The sequence below is a fragment of the Oryctolagus cuniculus genome, chromosome 12, assembly GCF_964237555.1.
Source record: "Oryctolagus cuniculus chromosome 12, mOryCun1.1, whole genome shotgun sequence".
Taxonomy (NCBI): Eukaryota; Metazoa; Chordata; class Mammalia; order Lagomorpha; family Leporidae; genus Oryctolagus; species Oryctolagus cuniculus.
In genome coordinates this window covers 18309040-18331276 of record NC_091443.1, presented here as the reverse complement: position 1 = coordinate 18331276, position 22237 = coordinate 18309040, and the positions used below count along the sequence as shown (strand labels likewise).

General features: G+C 39.6%; 1 protein-coding gene across 12 annotated transcripts in view; it reads left to right on the top strand.

Annotated features, from left to right (window-relative positions):
- KIAA0586 (KIAA0586 ortholog) overlaps nucleotides 1-22237 on the top strand; it is a 117815-nt gene that overhangs the window by 81334 nt on the left and 14244 nt on the right. For 11 of the 12 annotated variants that reach the window (XR_011380689.1, XM_008269722.4, XM_008269714.4 and 8 more), the window contains 2 exons: nucleotides 1611-1765; nucleotides 5272-5368. Coding sequence is in view for 10 of the 12 variants with exons in the window: in XM_008269722.4 (XP_008267944.2) it covers nucleotides 1611-1765; nucleotides 5272-5368 (252 nt within the window). In the remaining 2 variants the exon portion in view is untranslated. The remainder of the gene's footprint in view (nucleotides 1-1610; nucleotides 1766-5271; nucleotides 5369-22237) is intronic. The other variant, XR_007910261.2, reaches the window with a different exon arrangement.

Genomic DNA, 22237 nt, shown 5'->3' with positions numbered 1-22237 from the left:
GTAGCTATTTGTGGGGTACACCAACAGAAGGAAGACCTTTCTCTCTCTCTCACTGTCTAACTCTATCTGTCAAAAAAAAAAAATTAAAAAAAAATAACTACATTCTGGGGCCAACACTGTGACATAGTGGATAAAGGCATCGCCTGCAGTGCCAGCGTCCCATATGGGCACTGGTTCAAGTCCTGGTTGCTCCACTTCTGATCCAGCTCCCTGCTGTGGCCTGGGAGATCAAGTCCTTGGGCTCCTGCGCCTGCATGGGAAACCCAGAAGAGGCTTCTGGCCCCCTGGCTTTGGATCGGCTCAGCTCTGCTCCAGCCATTGCAGCCATCTGGGGAGTGAACCCTCTCTCACTGTCCACTCTGCCTGTCAAAAAAAAAAAAAAAAAAAAAAAAAAAAAAAAAAAAAAAAAAGCAGTGACGAGGGGTTGGAAATGCAAATTTTCATTCCTCTTTGCCTCTTACTAGCCCTTTGATTTTTGGATAGTAGTTAACTTCTCTTAACCTTGGATTTGTCAGTTCAATTGGTTGTAACACTATCTGACCTGCATACCTTACAGAGTTATTATGAGGTTCCAATTAAATGAAATGAGATAATATATATGAAAGTGCTAAAGTATAAAGTATCTGATGGGCATTTGGTACAGTGGTTCAATACTAGTTGAGACACCTGCATCCCGCATCGGAGTTCCTCATTCAGGTCCTGGCTGTGCTTCCAGTCCTGCTTCCTGCTAATGTGCACTCCGGGAGGCAACGCTTGATGGGTCAAGTAGTTGGGTCCCTGTGACCCACATGGGAAACCCTGACTGAGTTCCTGGCCCTGCTCTGCCTGTTATGGGTATTTGGGGAATTGAAGCAGCAAGTGGAAGATCTGTCTCACTGTCTTCCAAATTCTAAAGAAATAGAGTATGATGTATAATACATGTAAGCAGTGATATTATTAGATACGTAGATATCTCTGCTCCACTATTTTATTTTTATTGATTTGCCTGAGATGCCATTTAGATGAATGTAAAAGGAGCTTGATCATTTAAAGACAAATATCTACAGGACAGAGTTCATCAATACCATCAGTTCCTACCAAGGAAATCACCCTGTCCTTTTTTTAAAAAAAATTCATTTTTTATTTGAGAGAGAAAGAGCTCCCATTCATGAGTTCACTCCCCAGAGGCTACTCTGATATGGTTGCGAGTGTCCCAAGTGGTGGCATAACCACTGGTCCAAACACCAGCCACTGCCCTTTGTTTTAAGGTTATGTTTTAGATAAAAGTTCTGTTAAGTCCTAGTGATTGAAAAGGTAAGTAGGATATTAACAGTGATGTGTGGGAAGGGGCATGAGGATAGACTCATGGGCAACTTGTTGACTGTGGAACCCTGACTGAGAATATTCTGTGGATTTGTTTGAACATAGGTACTTTTTGCAATCTCTATGAGCTTTGGTTTCAATTGCAGTAAAGGATTGGTACCAGGTGTTTTACCAGGTTTGGGGTTGAAGTACGTTGCCATTTCTAATTCAGCAGATGAGAAATATTTGTAGTTTTAGTCAATTAATTGTTTTTTTTCTAGAATAACATTAACAATTTATTTTAACCTTTTGTCTACACTTGATAACAGATAATATTTGTGAAGGTTCCTGTGCTAGTCATGGTCCGATGAGTTTGGGAGAATTGGAGTTGCAGCCAGACTCTAACGTTGTAGTTCCCACAACACTTCTGACTGTTAAAGAAAATGTTGGTAATTTACCAAAAACAGCTGAAGATTTTTCTCAGGTACTAAATAAATAGCACTTGTATTTTACAATGAAAATTCCAACAGTCTTGCCTTTGCATGGCACATTGTCAGGAACACTCTGTGGAACCAGATACCTCAAACCAAACTTCTTTTCTTTATTAACTCAAACCTGGACGTCAATCGTAGCTTGGCCAGGTTCTGAGTGTGCCCTGGGACACATCACTTAGCCTCTTCTAAGCCTTAATTTCCTTATGTTTAAATTAAAGATAAAAATAATGACTATTAAAGATTTGGCACATAGTTAGGTATCATTTAAATCTCTGTATGTCTATACTGTACATAGTACATACATCATAGATACTCAGTAATTAAATGTTTATTATGGTAAAATTTTTCCCACAAAAATACAAGAAATTTCATGTTGAATGATGCCAGTGGCCTATGCAATCTTGTATGCTGAAGAAATAGTATAGTTGCTCTCTGTGACATTAATCTAAAAATACTTTGCATTTATGTACTGGCAGTTCATTTGTCTTTATATATTAATTTATTCAGTGTATTCATTGCATAATATTGTGCAGCACTTAATGGTGTTAAAGAGGAAAACAACAATATATGAGATAAAATTATTTATGAAACACGCCATTATTTAGGGTTCAGTATTACCAACCTATGTTCAAACACTAGGAAAGTCAGTTAATAATGAATAAATATTTGTTAATAGCTTCATATAAAATAATTTTTTTAATTTGGCAGACCCTGAGGTAGGCAAAAGTTTCATGGATATGATAACCTAAAGCACTATCCATGAAAGAAAAAATGTAAAGACTGGTCTCATAAAATTAAGAACCTCTGTTCCTCAGACCTCACTGTTTAGGGCAGGTATGTGATGTATCCCGTAACAGAGCTCCTGGGTTTCAGTCCCAGCTCTGCTCCTGATTCCTGGTTCCTGCTAATGTGCATCCTGGCGGGCAGCAAGTAATGACTCCGCTAAGTGGGTCCTTGCCACACAGATGGGAGACCCAGACTAAGTTTCCAGCTCCTTGCTTCCGTCTGACCCAGCTCTGACTGTAAACCAGCAGATGGAGTTCTGTTAGTCTGTCTCTTTGTCTCTTTCTTTCTCAGACTTTCAAAATAGATAGAATAAATAAATAATTTAAAAAACAAAACAAAGACTCATACTGATAAGAGACCAAAAAGACAAACCGCAGGCTGGGAGAAAATATTTAGAAATCACATATTTGATCGAAGATTTGTATCCAGAATATATAAGGAACTCAATAGAACCAATATTAAGAAACCAAACAACCCAAATAAAAAGGTGAACAAAACATTTAGACAGATATTTCACCAAAAGAACATACATGAACAACAAATAAACACAGAAAAAGATTTTCAACATTACTAGTCACAAAAAAATACAAATAAAAATCACAATGAGATAGTCGTACACATCCAGTAGGGTACCACTAGGATATCAGGATTTAAAAGACTGTCATGCCAAGGGTGTAGAGCAACTGAACTCTTACATGTTGCTTGGAAGCGTAAAATGATGTAAGCACTTTGGGGAAACACTAACAACTTGGGAATTTCTTGAAAAGTAAAATCTATCTTCCATCAAACCTGTGTCATTTTATACCTAGTTTCTCAAGAGACTAAAACATATGTTTGCAGTATGATGTAAGCATGAATATTCAAAGCAAATTTACATTTATAGTAGTCCCAAACTGGAAACACACAACATCCATCAACTGGTAAATTGACAAACTGTGGCATGACATATATAATGTTCAGAAGTAAAATGTGAATTATTGATACATATAATTACATAGATGGTTCTTATAAAATGTTGAGGAAAAGAAGTCGGACCAAAAAAAAAAAGCGTATGCTATGATTCAGTTATTTAAAATTCTGGAAGATGCAAACTATTCTAGTAACAAAAAGTTTCAGTTCTTGCTTAGTGATGGTGAAGAGGAGTAAATACAAAAGGATAGGCAAACTTGAGATTGATGTATATGTTCACTGTAGTATGCTGATTGTGATGATGGTTTCAAGAGCATATAATTATGTCAAAACTTGGCAAGTTGTATACTGAAAAATGTGAAGTTTATTAACTATCACTAAGACCTCAAGAAGGCTTGCTAAAAAACAGTTTCCTTTAACTGTTGACCTGTTTTAAAATAAAACTATAAAGTGTTACCAGAAAAATGGGCCTCAAAAAATTCCGTTGTTAGATTTCTGTAGCTAATATTTTTATTTTTTGTAAAAAATTATTTATTTATTTATAAAGCATAGTTACACAGAGAGGAAGAGACAAAGAGAGCAAGGGAGAGAGAAATCCTGCATCTGCTGGTTCACTCCCCAGATGGCCTCAACGGCTGGAGCTGTGTCAGGCCAAAGCTAGGAGCCAGGAGTTTCTTCCGGGTCTCCCACGTGGGTGCAGGGGCCCAAGTACTAAGGCCTTCATCTGCAGAGAGCTGGATTAGAAGTGGAGCAGCCAGGACTCAAACCAGTGCCCATATAGAACGCCTGTGTTGCAGGTGGTGGCTTTACTCACTATGCCGTGGTGCCAGCCCCAGTGTAGCTAAGATTTCTATGTGAATTTATTTTCTTTGGTTGGTTAAAATAATAGCACACACTTGTTTAACATACTTACTCTGCTAGATGCTGTTCTATGTACTTTACATATTTAAACTCATTTAATATTTCCTTTCAGGTAGAAACCTACAGAGCCAGTGGCTCTAATCCTAAAAGACTAGAGTTAAAGCTAGTTGTTTATCCTTTTTACTTCTCAGGAAAGACAGTGGCATATTTATGTACTTGAAAACAAGTGTTTGAGATTCTTCTGTGGTTGTGTTTATTGATAAGGTCCAGAGTCCCTGTTAAAGTATATCTGATAGCTATTTCTAAGGACTCGTTCATAACAGGAAAGGGAAGAATGAAAATGGCTGAAATCATTACAATTTCTGATATGTGATTATGAACTAGTTTTGTGACTACTCTGAATTTCAAATTTGGCTAGGTTATAGATAAGAAAGAGATTATGGTTTCTTGAATGGCAAATGGAGGATAACAATACCTACTCACATTTGTGAGAATTAAAGGATGCTACTATATATAAAAGCTCTTAAAAACTGCAGTGCATTATGCAAATTTTTACTTTATGCAAAAATGGTTATATGGAAGAGCTTACAGCTGAGTTAAGTTCTTACCTGTTAAATCCATCATGTATATGTAAATCTAGGATATTTTGTCTTATAAGTGCCTCTGAATTCTCTAATAAAAGTTGGAAAAAATGACTTGAATATTCAAAATCCGTATATATTGTCCAAACCTCTATAATTTTTTAATAGTATCTTTCCTTTTGTAATATGTGTATCATCACCGATTTGCTAGAAGTGCTGGTAAATAACAACAGAAAAGGCAATTAGAAAGCAAGCATATTATTAAAATTTTGTTTGATAAGCATACCAGCAATTTGACTACTAAGATTTTTTGAGTATCTTAAACATAATATTATGACTTTGTATCTTGAATTTTGTAGTGCCAACAGAAGCAAGACCAGGATGCTAAGCAAGCTGAACACAAGCCAGCACAAAGTCATTTACTGTGTGTAAGAGCTGCACTTCCACAGCAACAGGGTAAGACTTGTTTTCAGAAAAAAATATAGTGGTTTGATCCTCAGCTTGTTATTGAGCAAGCATATCATGAGGATTCTTTATTTTTATGTATATCTTACTTTTGTCTCTAGGTTTTTTTGTTTTTTTTTTTCTCAGACTCCATTCGGGTGAAGAATTTGGTAGTTGGCTATAAATTTGTTCTTTTCACCAATAAAACATTTCTAATGAATTTTAAAAATTCTTAGGTATTGTTTTCCTTTAGTCCTACCTTTTGGTTCTTATACAATTGAATGTCAGGATTTTTTTACTTATACATAGATTGAAATCTATTTCATAGTTGTCTGTTTTAAATTATAATATGCTAAACACAGGATAAAAACATGGCTGTTAATGTGCTTTGTAAAGGCTATTTAGTGTTGTGTGATTATGTTAACGGTAAGTATAACTTAAAAAATAAGCGATTCTCATGTTACATGTTATTATATGAATGAACTTTCTGTTGTTTATAAAAATTGTGTGGTTGAACTTTAATTCCACAACCAGCGTTAAAGCATTCTGATGTCTCTGTGTTTCTATAAGGCTGTTCGTTGGTTTTGTGCTTTGTTTGCTTTCTTGCTTCTTAGTCATCATGTTTTGTATAACCTATGTTCTGAAATTTGGCAATGGAAAGTAAGATCTCTTCTGTTTAAAAGTTTTCTATCCATAATCTGGGAAGAAGTAGTAGGAGTATTTTGAGCAATGGAATGTTTTTCTTTGCTTTTATCACTGTGATTTTTATTTAATGTTCGAATAATATTTGAGTAAATGCCTATTATTGAATGCCAGTGTAACTGGAAATATAACTATGCATTTGATATTTTGGGAAGGACCTCAAAGAGGAAATGCTCAATAGAGTTATTAGGATTATTCCATATGAGTTGAGGTTTAGGTTTTAACTTGCATTTGTTTTCTGTTGCCTCTCTTGCTCCAAATTCTCAGAACATTGCCTTCCTGACCATTTTTTAAGAAACCTAATCATAGTAGTGTTAATATTATGGTTTAGAATCCTAAAAAAAAAAAAAAAAACTAGCCTGTAACTCTTATGATCTTATTAATCATGGCAGGATAGAGATATGAGCAAAAAAATTCTAAAATAATACTAGGACTTGTCCTTCTACCAAGTGCTGCTAGCACTCTTGATCAATGATAGTTCATTTAATTTAATTTTTTAAAATAGTAATTTCTTAAAATTATATATGAATGCAATTTTCTTGGAGTATATTGTAACTAATAAAACAGTTTTTCTTAACTGGTAGGAAGATGTCTTTTGTAAGATATTAAAAGACTAAAAATCTCTCTTTTAGGAAAATGAGATTGTTTTCAGTTTAAGATATATGACTGACCACAGGGTGGCAATAAGTACATTTTTGTTAACTTATAGCAGTGTCATTAAATAATATCCAACTGATGTTTAGTAAGTCAATAAAAATCATAAGAAGATTAAAAGAAACCAGGATGTTAGCTAGTAGGAGGAAGTTTTATTTAGAAAGAGTTTATTACAGTTAGACTTAATATGTTCAAAATTCTTGGCATTTAATTTTACATCAAATACAAAAGTTAGGAAAGCAGACCTATGTCAGTCTGAAGACAAATAAATACCCAGTAAGATATAAATAGAGCACCTTAAATAGAAGCTAACCCTTTTACTCTATAATTGATACACATCACCATCCTGAATATTTCTTGTATGTTTATCTTGGCAAATTCTAGCATAGTCAGTTATGCGTTTTTCCCCATGAATTGTGTGGAATTTATTTTTCATCTCTGATGGCACTCTGAGGCATTGCTGAAAGTTTCATTAAATAGCAGAGTCAGAGTGCCAGAATAATCCTCTGGGACTCTTGGGGACTTGGAGTGACCTTGAAAGAATTCAGTCCTGTTTTTCATACACAGAGGGCTTGAAGATAAGGAAATTCACCTTATCACAAGAGAATCAGAAGTATGTCACTGCTGGCAGATAAATGCTTCTAAGAATACTTAAACCCCAAATTATGCCTATTTCAGAGAGGAGGTGTCATGTATTTTACTTTGAAATGCATAGTAGCTTAATATGTGTATATAAAGAAAGCAAGCAGTTTGCTAGCAATAGCAGCTCTGTCAGTGATCACCTGTTAAAAATGAACTGAAGGTGTGAGTGTAGCAAGAAGCAGGTTCATTCTAGTGCTCTGCCACCAGGAAATATGTAGAACCCTTGTTCTTTTTTCGCCTTTGATTTTTACCTTCATGTTTTAATATAAAAGAGGAAATTGAATTGAATATTCTAACAGATGATACCTTTGGAATATAAGAACAAAATCTTTTCATTTATTATTGAACTTATTGAGTATATTCTTGACTATATAATACTACACTTACCTAATTGTACATACTAATGTATCTAACAGTTGGATAGTGAAAACACCTTGAAAAAGTTATATTAGGGGCTGGTGCTCTGGTGTAGCCAGTAGAGCCTCCGCCTGCAGTGCCGGCATCCCATATGGGCACCGGTTCAAGTCCAAGCTGTTCTACTTCCAATCCAGCTCTGTGCTATGGCCTGGGAAAGCAGCAGAGTATGCCCCAAGTCCTTGGGCCCCCACACCCCATGTGGGAGACCCGGAAGAAGCTGCTGGCTCCTGACTTCAGATTGGCCCAGCTCCAGCCCTTGCAGCCATTTGGGGAATGAACCAGTGGATGGAAGACCTCTCTGCCTCTGCCTCTCTGTAACTCTGCCTTTCAAGTAAAAAAATAAATTTTTTTTTTTTTTTGACAGGCAGAGTGGACAGTGAGAGAGACAGAGAGAAAGGTCTTCCTTTTGCCATTGGTTTACCCTCCAATGGCTGGCGCATTGCGCTGATCCGAAGCCAGGAGCCAGGTGCTTCTCCTGGTCTCCCATGGGGTGCAGGGCCCAAGCACTTGGGCCATCCTCCACTGCACTCCCTGGCCACAGCAGAGAGCTGGCCTGGAAGAGGGGCAACCGGGACAGAATCCGGCGCCCCGACCGGGACTAGAACCCAGTGTGCTGGTGCCGCAAGGCAGAGGATTAGCCTATTGAGCCATGGTGCCGGCAATAAATAAATCTTTAAAAGTTATAGTAGTCATTTTTATTTTTCCCTTTTTACTGTACAAGTTAACTTGAAAGACTAGTTTTAAATCCATTTATTTGTGATGAACGTAGGAACTGTTAAATTCTTTAAAGTGATATGTTAGAATAGTTCTCTTTTAAAAATATTTTCCTTATTATTTCTCTTACAATTCTAAGACCATCCTAATAGGTAATAATCAGAAATTTAATCAATGGGGAAAATGATTTTTAGTTAAATGATAGGACAGGGTAGGCATTTGGCCAAATAGTAAAGGTGGCTACATCCCCCATTAGAGTACCTGGATTCAGTTCCAGGCTCTGTTGGCACTTGGGAGTGAACCAGTAGATGGGAGTTCTCTGTTTGCTTCTCTGTCACTCTTTGTCTCTCTGCCTTTCAAATAAAACGTATATGTAGAGAGGGTGGGGTCAAGGGATGGATAATTCCAACAAAGAAAATCACTGGCTCAGATATTTACACTGGAGAATTCTGTCAGTTGAGGATGCAACATACAAACATACAAGCGGAGGTTACTCTGATTCCAAAACCAGACAAAGACAATACCAGAAAAGATTATAGATCCATAGCCATTACGAACAAAGATAAAAATTCCTCTATAAAATGTTAGCAAACTGAATCCAGTAATTTATTAGAAAGACAGTAAATCAGGACCAAGTGGAAGACTGTTTCCAAGAATGCAGGGTTGGTTCAGCAATTAAAAAATCAATGTTGGTAACTGTACTAACAGAATAAGAAGAAAAAGCCCAGGAGACCATCTCGATAGATGCAGAAAAGTCTTTGACAATATTCAACATGCATTCATGATAAAAATTCTCACAAAACCAAGAGTAAAAGGAATCTTTTCAACACAATAAAAAATATTACACTTAAATAGTGGAAGACTAAATGTTTTCTCAATAAAATTAGAAATAAGGTAATGTTGTTTGCTCCTGCTACTCCTCCTATTCAAAATCATACTGGCACCTGCACTATGGCATTGTTACAGGACTCCACTGAGTGATCGAAGAGAGAGTAATATGTTCCTTTTTTTTTTTCCTTCTCTGATTTGCCAGGTGCACTATCCCAAATAGGGCTCCAAGCTGGGTTCTCTCTAAACTCTTCCTGCAGCTTTAGTGCCATTGGCTTGGGCTGCTACAGTCTGGTCTCACCTCACTTTCCAGTGCTGGTGCGTAGGCTCTCAGCTGCTGGAGTCCTGAGTTGTGGGCTTCCCTGCCCTCCACATAGGTCCACAGTGTCCCTCTAATTTGCGTGGAGTTTCCTCTGCTGTTTTCTCCCTATCTGTTCCCTAAGACTGCATGCTCTCCACTTTTTTTAAACCTATCTTCTGCTGGACTAGAGCAGTAAGCTCCCTCCCTGCTCCACCCTCTTGGAACTGCATCCATATTCACTTTCACCAACCTTCTCCTACCACCTCCTTTCTGTTCTGAATGTAACCATGCTTTTAACAGTCATATGCATTTACTGAAGACTTACTAGGCACTCTATAGTATTATTTCAGGTATTCCTCACAATACCATGTCATCCAGGTAGTTTCATGTAAATTTTACAAAAGAGGTTAACTAATTTGCCCAAAGCACAATTTTTTTTTATTTGACAGGCAGAGTTAGTGAGAGAGAGAGAGACAGAGAGAAAGGTCTTCCGTCTGTTGGTTCACTCCCCAAATGGCCACCACGGCCGGAGCCAAGAGCCAGGTAATTCCTCCTGGTCTCCCATGTGAGTGCAGGACCCAAGGACTTGGGCCATCCTCCACTGCCTTCCCGGGCCACAGCAGAGAACTGGACTGGAAGAGGAGCATCCAGGACTAGCACCCGGCACCCATATGGGATGCCGGCACCACAGGCGGAAGATTAACCAAGTGAGCCATGGCGCTGGCCCTGAAAGCACACAATTTAGAAGTTGAAGATTTAGAATTCATACCCATACCTACTGATTATAAAACATACTCCTTTTCTTGTTCTACACTGTTTGTTGAATAAGCATTTAATAAATATTTATTGCATGACTTAACATTTTGTGGCAAGAGCTACTTTTTTTTTTTTTTTTTTTTTTTTTTTTTTTTTTTTTGGACAGGTAGAATGGACAGTGAGAGAAACAGAGAAAAAGGTCTTCCTTTTTCCGTTGGTTCACCCCCTAATGGCCGCTGTGGCCGGCGCACCACGCTGATCCGAAGCCAGGAGCCAAGTGCTTCTCCTGGTCTCCCATACGGGTGCAGGACCCAAGGACTTGGGCCATCCTCCACTGCACTCCCGGGCCACAGCAGAGAGCTGGCCTGGAAGAGGGGCAACCGGGACAGAATCTGCCACCCCGACCGGGACTAGAACCCGGTGTGCCGGCGCCACAAGGCGGAGGATTAGCCTAGTGAGCTGCAGTGCCGGCAACATTTAATTCTATTTTTTTATTTTTTTATTTTTATTTTTTTGACAGGCAGTTAGAGACAGAGAGAAAGGTCTTCTTTCCGTTGGTTCACCCCCCCATATGGCTGCTACGGCCGGCGCTGCACCGATCCAAAGCCAGGAGCCAGGTGCTTCCTCCTGGTCTCCCATGTGGGTGCAGGGCCCAAGGACTTGGACCATCCTCTACTCCCTTCTTGGGCCACAACAGAGAGCTGGACTGGAAGAGGAGCAACCGGAACAGAATCTGGTGCCCCAACTGGGACTAGAACCCGGGGTACCGGGACTAGAACCCGGGGTGCCAGCGCCGTAGGTGGAGAATTACCCTAGTTAGCCGTGGCGCTGGCCGTTAATTATATTATTTAGTAGTAAGTTTGAAGGAAGGAAAAAAGGATGAAAGAGAAAAAATGAGAATTTTTCATTACAATCATTTTTAAATTATTAACACTTTTGAATGTAGTAGTGGTACAACCAGCCACAGGAGAATAATCTAAAATCTTGCTTTTCTCAAAGATTGTGTGACTTCTTTTATGGTACTAAGAAAATTTTCATTCTTGGAGTTGGCATTGTGGCACAGTGGGATACGTTGCTGCCTGTCACACTGGGATCTCCATATCAGAGCACCATTCAAGGCTTGCTGCTCTGGTTCTATCCAGCTCCCTGCTAATGCTCCTGGGAAGCAGTGGAAGGTGGTCCAATTACTTGAGTCCTCTGACATCCACACGGGAGACCTGGATGGAGTTCCAGGCTCCTGGCTTCAGCCTGTCCCAGCTCCAGCTTTCTAGCCATTTGGGAAATGAACCAGCAGATGAAATCTTTATCACTCTGCCTTTCAAGGAAATTTTTTAAAAGTTAAAATTTTTTTTCATTCTTTAAGGACATACTATTTGAGGAAAGAGTAAGCTATGCAAACAAAAATATGCCCAAGGATTGGGAAAGTTAAATCATATTAAATATTGATCTGAGAGCAGTTTTTTCTTAATTTTTTTTTATTTGAAAAGCAGAGAGACAGAGATAGACAAATAGAGAGATCTCCCTTCTGCTGGTTCACTCCCCAAATGGCCACAACAAGCAAGGCTGGGCCAGGCCAAAGCCAAGGGCCCAGATTATCTTTCTTCTTTTCTTCTTCTTCTTCTTTTTTTTTAAAGATTTATTTTATTTATTTGAAAAGCAGAGTTACACAGAGGAAGAGGCTTAGAGAGGGAGTGAGAGAGAGAGAGAGACTCTTCCATCCGCTGGTTCACTCCCCATATGGCCAAAATGGCTGGAGCTGTGCCAATTGGAAGCCAGGAGCCAGGAGCTTCTTCCAGGTCTCCCATGTAGGATCAGGGGCCCAAGGACTTGGGCCATCTTCTACCGCTTTCCCAGGCCACAGCAGAGAGCTGGATCGGAAGTGGAACAACTGGGACTAGAACTGGTGCCCATATGGGATGCCAACGCTTCAGGCCAGGGTGTCAACCCGTCGCACCACAGTGCCAGCCCCCTGTATATTCTTAGGTCAACCTCTTTTAGTATCTCTCTTACACAGAGTCCTATCGAAGGTTCTGAGGACCTAGAGAGAGGGATGATACAAAAGCATCTGCTCCCAAGGGATAAAAGAAACAACGGGTAGTTGAGAAGAACCATTTCTTTCTTTCTTTCTTTTTTTATTTTTAATTAAAATTTTTTTTTTGACAGGCAGAGTTAGAGAGAGAGACAGAAAGGTCTTCCTTTTTCCGTTGGTTCACCCCCTCAAATGGCTGCTATGGCTGGCACGCTGCACCAATCCAAAGCCAGGAACCAGGTGCTTCCTCCTGGTCTCCCACGTGAGCAGAGGGGCCCAAGGACTTGGGCCATCCTCCACTGTTTTCCCAGGCGATAGCAGAGAGCTGGATCAGAAATGGAAAAGCCGGGACTCGAACTGGCACCCCATGGGATGCTGACACTGCAGGTGGCGGCTTTACCTGCTACGCCACAGTGCCAGCCCCAAGAAGAACCATTTCTTTAAAACACTTCATCTCTATTAAACACTTCACCTCTATTAAATGTAAAAAGGTAAACATCTTTATATAATCATATTGTCAAATTGTCACTTTTTCCTTACAGTGCTGAAAAAAAAGTAAAACGTGGCAGCAGGTTGGTTAGGTCAGCTTGCAGACTGTCTTTGTGTATATGCATTTCTTGCATTTTACCTGAGGATGTTTGGATGGAGGTGGAGGCATAACCATAGAAGACAAGAAGTTTCTCTGGCACGTTAATGGAGTTTGGAGCAGAGCTGATTAGTTCAACAGTGTGTTCCTTGATAAAAGACTTTTACACCTTTGGTTTAAGGATAATATATATTCATATATATAATCAAGGAGACCGAAATGCTCAGCTAAGGATTTTCCCTCAGAATGAGCAAAATGCATAGATTAATGTGGAAAATCTATTGAATAAGACACTGGATATTCACAGATTTCTATAACATTTTCACTTGTGTGCTAAAAAGTAATTTCCTTTTCAGTGTAGAAGCAGTGTGGAAATTGCTTAATTTTCTTTTTTGTGGAATTAACTATGTACTGTGTATGGGGAGCCTGGATTTTTCACATGTCTGCCTGACATTAAACACAGCTCATCAAAAATATACACCAGAGTTATTTTGAAAACTTGCCAACATTCCAAAAATTTCTGTAAACCTTTCATCGTTGTTAGCTAGATTCCCTCAAAACTTATAGTTTTTATTGTGATTTTTAATAAAAATCAAATTGATGTAAAATATATTACATCAAACAGTAACCCTTTTATTCAACAGCCATTAAAAATAATTTAACTTCATAAAATAATATACATTTGGAAACATCTTTATATTTTGATATCAGTGAAGGAAATACTTAAGTCTTGGGAGTAAAGGGACCATTTCCTGTTCAATAGAACCAAATGTCATCATTAGCACTGGTGGTAGCATCTAATCTTCTAGGCAGTAATATTTTTATTATATAGCACTGCCCTCCTTCACATAAAATGAACTACAGTCACCAGTTAATGTATTACATGTGCTGCTCTACCCAACATAACAATTGTTTATTGAAACTTGTTACTGATTTTAGTTTTATATAAAGTTAAGAACACTATTTCAACCAGAGGAACTGTGGATTATTTTATTAACACAGTTCTTCCCTTTTTGTTCATATACTTGAAATGAAATATTTTCTAGAGTTTAGAATTAATTAGAGCAAGGAAATAATATAGACATATTATACACCTAGAATGCATCTTGAGTCTACTGAATAGCTTGTTAGTCTCTAATGGGGTGTTTCTTAAGCTTTAGCAGACATAAAAATTTCCTGGAAGTGAGATACTCAGCAGACTCACAGAATGGCGGATGTCCTAAATAGCACTCTGGCCTCAGAATCAGCCCTAAAGGCACTCGGATCTGGCTGAAAAGCCCATGAGAGTATTTCAGGCATGCAAAGCCAAGACACTCTGGCAAAAAGATCTCTGTGAGTGAGATCCCAGTGGAAAGAACAGGTCTTCAAAGAGGGAGGTGCCTTTCTCTGAAGGGAGGAGAGAACCTCCACTTTGACTATGACCTTGTCTAAACAAGATAAGAGTCGGAGAACTCAAGGGACTTCCATAGCCTTGGAAACTCATGACTGGAGCATAGGGAGATTACTGATGCCATAAACAGGAGTGTCAATTTGTAAAGTCAACAACAGGAGTCACTGTGCACTTACTCCTCATGTAGGATCTCTGTCCTTAATGTGCTGTACACTGAGGCTTAATGCTATAACGAGTACTCGAACAGTATATTTCACTTTGTGTTTCTATGGGGGTGCAAACGATTGAAATCTTTACTTAATGTACACTAAACTGATCTTCTGTAAAAAAAAAAAAAAAATTATCAATTCCCAACTTGACTCTCACTGGGATTAAACATGACAATAGGTCTGATCTGATTTCATCATCATTTAAAAAAAATCATCTATTATTTTTCACTTTATGTTTCTGTGTGGGAGCAAACTGTTGAAATCCTTGCTTAAGGTATACTAAGCTGATCTTCTGTATATTAAGATAATCGAAAATGAATCTTGATGTGAATGGAAGGGGAGAGGGAGTGGGAAAGGGGAGGGTTGTGGGTGGGAGGGACGGTATGGGGGGGGAAGCCATTGTAACCCATGAGTCGTACTTTGGAAATTTATATTCATTAAATAAAAGATAAAAAAAAAAAAAGAGGAAAGGAGATAACACAGAAAAAAAAATGCTAATCTCGGTCTTCACCCCAAGACTCTGAATGTTTACCTCCAGTGGGGCTTGGGAGTGTGAATGTTAAACCAGTACCGCTGGTAATGTGATGTGGTGACTTCTGTTATTCTAATCGAGTCGGAGCACTGCAGCACAGAGCATGCCATCTGGAGTTAGATTGCCTGAGTTCAAGTCCTAGCGCTACTGTTCACCAGCTGGTGACATTGGACAAGATACTTAAATATAAGATACATGTTGTACATGCATATATGTCCCTTGGATTATTTTTTATACTTTTCCATTGATTTGCATGTCAGCTAAATATAATGAAGTTACTAACCAGGGAGATTTCCAAGCCATAATCCTCTCTACTGGCAGGTGAGGATCTTAGTTGCATTCTGTCAACAATTCTCTCTCATCTTTAAATCCAAGAGAGAAACTGACACAACTCAAGAAATATCAAGAAAATGTGACATCCCAATTAAAAGTACACATTAAGGCTAGGACAGTTTGGAAACCCATGAAGTATTCAAAAAAATCATTAAAGGGTAGGTGTTGTGGTTCAGTGGGTTAAGCTGCACCTTAGTACACCTGCATCCCATAATAGAATGCCGATTCCAGTCCTGGCTACTCCTCTTCAGATGTAGCTCCCTGCTAGTGTACATTGAAAGGTAGTGGTTGACAGCCCATGTGGGAGACCTGGATGAAGTTCTGGGCTTCTGATTCAGCTTGGCCCACCTGCAGCTGGGCATGTGGTGAGTGAATAAGCAGATGGAAGGTTGCTCGCTCACTCTCTCTCATCTCTATCTCTCTCTCTCTCTCTTTCATCCATGCCACTTGGTATATACATCATTTTTAGTTCTTCTTTCATACCTGTCGCTCCCCCTCTTCGTGGAGGAACGACACAGGACCCTGCGCTGTTCTTCTGTCTGCTCGGCCCTCCCCGGGTTTGCTGCTGGTTCTTCCCGGGTTGGCTACCAACCCTTCCACCTTCGTGGAAGGGCGGTTCCCCCTGCCACATTCCCCACTTCCGCGGGGGAGCGGCACACCGCCGGCCGGCTCTCTCGGGGGCTGCACAGGTGTTCCCCTTAGATGTTCCTGGTGCATGCCGTCTCTCTCCTCCTTTATAGTCCTCTTCCACCAATCCCAACTCTGCTACCCACACGCCGAGTACGCTGCTCTCCTCCAATCAGGAGCAGGTCCTACAGTTTATTGGTTGAACTGGAGGCAGCTGTGTAGAAGCTGTTTTCTCCTCTCCCAGCGCCATATTGTGGGAGAGCAGATGCATAGAATAAGTCTTAATTCCAGTAACTTAGTCTAGTCCGAGTTGCTCCCCACAATACCTTGTATGATTTCTTTTTACAGTCTGCCTTCTCCTCTAGAGAAGTAGAAAGTAAATTCCTTAGAGACACCTAACACCTATACCACATGCTTTCTACTGCATGACTTTAAAAATGATAGGTTCTCAGCAAATGTGTATTGAATCAAGTGCACTATATTTCCCTATTGCTCCATCTGCGGCAGGTGGCTTGTTCCCAGTTTTCTTTCTTTTCATTCATTCATTCATTCATTCTTGAGTAAATGCTATGTGGGCAAGCATTGTTCAAAGCCTTGGGCAGACTGGTAAATATAATAGGTGAAATCTCTACTTTGGCAGAGTTTATGCTTATATGTATTGATATAACAGATAATAAAAACAACTTGCACCAATTTCAGATAATTATAAGTGCTGGAAGAAAAATAGAGTTTACAGATGAATGCCAACTGTTCACTGGCAAATGTGGAGTGAAAGCTAAGTTGGAAAGTCAGCATTGTACAACCATCATAGTAAAAATTAGGTCAGGCAAGAACCATCAATGAGTGCCAGAAAGTACAGGGAGATTATGATGAGGAATAGGATGCTCACACGATCTTAAAGTCTCTCCTTGAAGATTGGAAGATTGGTTCGTTAGTTGAAAAAGAAAACAAAAGAACCTTTTTTTTAAAAAAATATTTATTTATTTGAAAGTCAGAGTTACACAGAGAAAGAAGGAGAGGCAGAGAGAGAGGGAGGGAGGGAGGGAGGGAGGGAGGAAGGTCTTCCATCCGCTGGTTCACTCTCCGACAGCTAGAGTTGTGCCGATCTGAAGCCAGGAGCCTGGAGCCTCCTCTGGGTCTCCCATGCAGGTGCAGGGGCCCAAGCACTTGGGCCATCTTGTACAGCTTTCTCATGCCATAGCAGTGAGCTGGATCGGAAGTGGAGCAGCCAGGTCTCAAACCGGCACCCATATGGGATGCCGGCACTGCAGGCGGTGGCTTGACCCGCTGCGTCACAGCGCCAGCCTCAAGAAAGAACCTTGATTTAGTAATCAAGATTGAAATCACCACAGAGGGGCAGATGAACATGGTGTCTTCTGGTCTGGTATTTGAGCAGCACACGCAGTCTGAGAGGTGACTGAAGATGCTACTTGACGCTGTGGGTGTGGATGATTTCCCAGGGACTGAGTAGGACAGATAGGAAAGAGAAGCATCCCAGGTTTAATGCGCGGAAACTCCCAGGGTGTAAAAGCAGGGAAAGGAGAGTCAACAAAAGGGCCATTAGACTCAACAATACTCAGGGAACACGCTAGTTTGCTCTTCATTTTACGGGTGGAAAGCACTAGTTATTCTTTCAGAGTTGACATTCGCCTTTCCATAAATTCTCACTTAGCAGTTCTAGTTCTGTTAGAAACAAGTCATTCAGTGAGACAACCTTTCAAATACTTGATGACAGCAATCATACCCCGGAGTCTGCATGGGATGTGCCTTCTATGATTCCTTATAGGATAGTGTTCCCAAGCTCTTACTAGTTGGATCATACTTCAAGTAATCAGTATATCTTGCATAGAGTTCCTTACTCTAGGACAGAGCACAATTACTTTCAAGTAGGATAGTAGATCTGTTTCTCTCCCAAAGTTGCAATAATGAAACTAACATCTGTCAAATGCTTTACCGCTGATAAAGAACTTTCCTGTATTGTAGCTTTCATCCTACAACAGACCTGAGAGTGTGGAAAGATGCCTTGTTGTTGTGTGGATGAGTGAGCTGAGGCTCAGAGAGACTGAGTAACATCACTACCATTTGATTGTCTCAGTGTTCACAGAAGTTGTTAAAAGCTGCTGCCTGAGTCTGTGGCTTTGTGTGTTCTAATAAAACTGGCTAAGATATTTTTTCTGCAGCCTGTGTCAAGGAAAATTTCCTGCCTTCTGTAGTTGTACAGCTGATTTTTAAACATAGTATCCTTCAACCCTGATATTAGCCTAATCAGTTTTTCAACTGGTCTTCCTATTTTTATTTCTGCTCCCTTATTGTCTCTTATACACTGAGAGCCAGAAATATCTTTTTACTATATAAATTAGATCACATGATTTCCTGCCCAAAACTCTCCAGTGACTTCTTGTTGCAATAAAATAAAATCCAAACTCCCTGCGACGTAAAAGGTCCTCCTGTATGATGTAAACAGATTAAACAAAAACTTGTTGAAAGCTTTTTTTCTTAAATTTATGTTATTCCATTAGGTTGATATACATATGAGTATAAAATACTAGAAGATGGGAGGGGTAAAAGGTTTTTGGAAAGTTAGGGGGAAACTGGTGTGGTTCATTAATTGTGGCTAAGATGCTAATATGAGATGTTAATAGGGGAGATGGGGTATGTGGGAACTTTTTGTTATTACCCCACGATTTTTTGCTTTTTAAATTTTAAACTATTCTGAAATGAAATATTTAAAAATACAAATGGTAAAATTTTGAAGAAATGTGTAAATAATATCAATATTCCTATCAATATTATTATTAGATAATGAAATTAATACTAGAAATGAAACCATCTGTAGTTCTTCATGTTAAACCAAGATCTAAGAAATGCACTTATCAGTAAATGAAAGGAAGTTAACCTGTAAAAATTTTGTAAGAGTTGATTTCTTGTGTTGAGAAAAACTGAACAAATGTTTAACAGAATTGATTCACTGATGAATGATGCATTTATTTTTAATGCTTAAATATAGAACATGTTTTTTCCTCATCCTATTTTTCACATGAGAATTCAAATTTAATAATATGAGCCCAGACCAATTTCTTGTATTTGATGTACATTTAGTCAAAGCAGTCAGCTATTCAGCCCCAGCACGCAATCTAATTTCGACTTTTGAACAAAGTCTGAGTGTGTGTGCATGTGCAGCCGAGATTGGGGGAAATGGTTATGACAGGAAATACTTAGGATGGTATCAGCCTGTACATAAAATTGCTACCCCACTCTTCTTTCTCTGATTTACCTCAGAATTATCCTGCATACGTTTGAAATCAGATGGAGCCACAAAGGTATCTTCATGTGTTCAGCCTCCGGTTTTAGGGTGGGAAGTGTCAGTGGCAATAATCCAGGCCGTGCAGCAAACACCACCTGGGGAAACCCGATTTATATCTCCTGTGCCATAGTCATTCTCACAGTTCCACAGATGAATGTCTTTCAAGGAACCTGATTACTACTTTTTGTTATAAAAGCATGAAACAGGATCACCTAATTATAAAATATTTTCAAATACATATGTGACAGGTACTGTGTAAATATATCTCATTTTCAGCATTTCCCTGATGGGCACCTTATCCATCACCTAAGAATGGTGATTACCAGTTTAAGGTTTCCTTGGGCATATTTTTCAATCAGTGTTAAATGCAAGGGACCAAGTTGTGCTGGGGTTTCCAGGAGAAGAAATATATAACTTGTGCGTTATCTTAAGCTAGACTGCTATTGACTCTGTGTTAAAGTAATAAGACGTGTTATTGTGTTGTGGAATACAGAGCTACAAGTCTGGGAGTGAAATGTTATTGCCACATGAATCTTAAAATCTGTGTTAAGGCCGGCGCCGCGGCTCACTAGGCTAATCCTCCACCTTGCGGCGCTGGCACACCGGGTTCTAGTCCCGGTCAGGGCGCCGGATTCTGTCCCGGTTGCCCCTCTTCCAGGCCAGCTCTCTGCTGTGGCCCCAGAGTGCAGTGGAGGATGGCCCAAGTCCTTGGGCCCTGCATCCCATGGGAGACCAGGATAAGTACCTGGCTCCTGCCATTGGATCAGCGCGGTGTGCCGGCAGCGGCGGCCATTGGAGGGTGAACCAACGGCAAAGGAAGACCTTTCTCTCTGTCTCTCCCTCTCACTGTCCACTCTGCCTGTCAAAAAAAAAAAAAAAATCTGTGTTAAGTGTGTATTGTACTTGCCACTGAGGAAGGCACAGGCACCTTCGTGTGCGCGAGTTTCACAGTCCGCTTAGGGGGAGCGTGGGCCCTGTTGTTCTGGGAATGTAATTGCGGCATCACTGTACCAACCGATGAAGTCAGAAACAAAATCTTTGAGGTAGAATTGTAGTTCCAGTGAGAGCCTTGTGATCATTGCTTTCATTGTCACTCTGCCTGCATTAACACAATCTGGACTTAGGAAGTCCTGGACATACTGTGTTGGATATTTTCTAATTACTATGTCAGCATGATCAATCATATCCTAAATTTGCCAGTTTCCTCAAATAACTCAGCCTGTGTTCAAAGCACCTTACAGGAAGCAGCACAAAATTAGTTTCTGTATCCCCATATATCTCTGGTGTCAAAAAAGTATATTTTGTATAAATGAAATATTTGTCTTTGGCAAAAAGGCCTGTATACCAGACTACAATTAATGAATACAAGAATTAGAAATCAAAACTTTGTTTAGTCTGAGGAAAAACAATTCTTTAAACTATAACCAAGTCACTGTTTCTTGTTTGCATCAACTCTGGGTGACTGTTATTGTCTTCTGCGAATTCTCTGGGGCAGGGCCTAACTTTGTTGAATGAGCCAATTGTTTTCCTTTGTGTTGCCCATCTAGTAAGTTCCCATCTGGTTTGTATCAGACTGTTTTCACAGCCAACAACTGCTGCCTTCTCTATATCCTGACACTTTGGGGCCCCATGCTATCAAAGCACTGCTGCGATGGCCTCGCTGGCAGGGCCCGTACAGCTGTGCCTCACAGCTTGGAGCTATTACCCAGAGTAATGGTAACGTAGAACTTGGACGGCCCTGGTTCCCATTGGTGTCATGTGTACAGTTAGCAGACACCCCCTCTCCCCTCCCATTCTTTCCCTTCTCCCTCACCCTGAAACTTACTGTTCAACAGAAATCTTTAGAGCTCTTATTTTAGGATATGGAATGGTGGTGTTCTTATTTTCTAGTGGCTTCCTGTACTTGAAAGCTCATTTTTCATTCTTTCACTCTTTCAAAAGTTACTGGGTCTGGCCTTGGGGAAGTGAACTGGTCACTATGTCATGGTTAATTTTTGTTCCCAAATTTAGTTAGGAATAGTTAGGTATGGCAAAACTCCTTGTAAAGACTACACAGATAAGACAGTGTATTTTTGGTGATGGTCACAAGCCATAATTTGAGAGACATTTTCATGTTTAGGAAGGATTTCCATCTCAGAAAATGGTTTTTCTGTATATTAATTTTTGAGGCTCTTAGTTTCAAACTACTCAGCAACAGTAGGGAGATGCCTTTTGACTTTAGTTTTGATCACTATCCAATGTCATTTGTAAGCATGCTATAATAGTGACTTTCTCTGTGCCTAATGTTAATGTAGTCAGGATAGAATTATAGGAGTTATTGTTGAGCAAGAGTTACAGTTGAGCTTATGTGAATTTATGATGCCTTTACTTTGTAGGCATACACTGAAATAGCAAATTTTTATTATACCAAAAATAAACTCGAACATGCATTTATAGAACATATTAGGATTTCAAAATGCTTTCAAGATGAGTTAAAATTGGATTAAAGTTTGTGCTTTCGTTCAGTCGAGTGGCTCTCAGAGAGCATCAAGTAGCTGAGCTAGCAAGCTCTGCTGAGAGGCAGATCAGAGCACAAGACTCTTCGTCTGCTTCTGAATTTTTTCAGCTCACTGGTATTTCCAGTGAAAAGAAAGTGCCAAAACCTATGCTTTTTTAAAAATGTAATTTTTTATGAAAAAATAATCTATATACAGAAAAGTGTACCCAAGTGTAGAGCTTAGATGGAAGAATTTTCACACATAAAGTACACTTGACAACCAGTATCTAGGTCTAGAAGCAGAACATTGTAGCACTCTCAAAGGCCCCCATGTTTCCCCCAAACATAGCCTCCACCCTCCATGAGGATGAAACCACCATT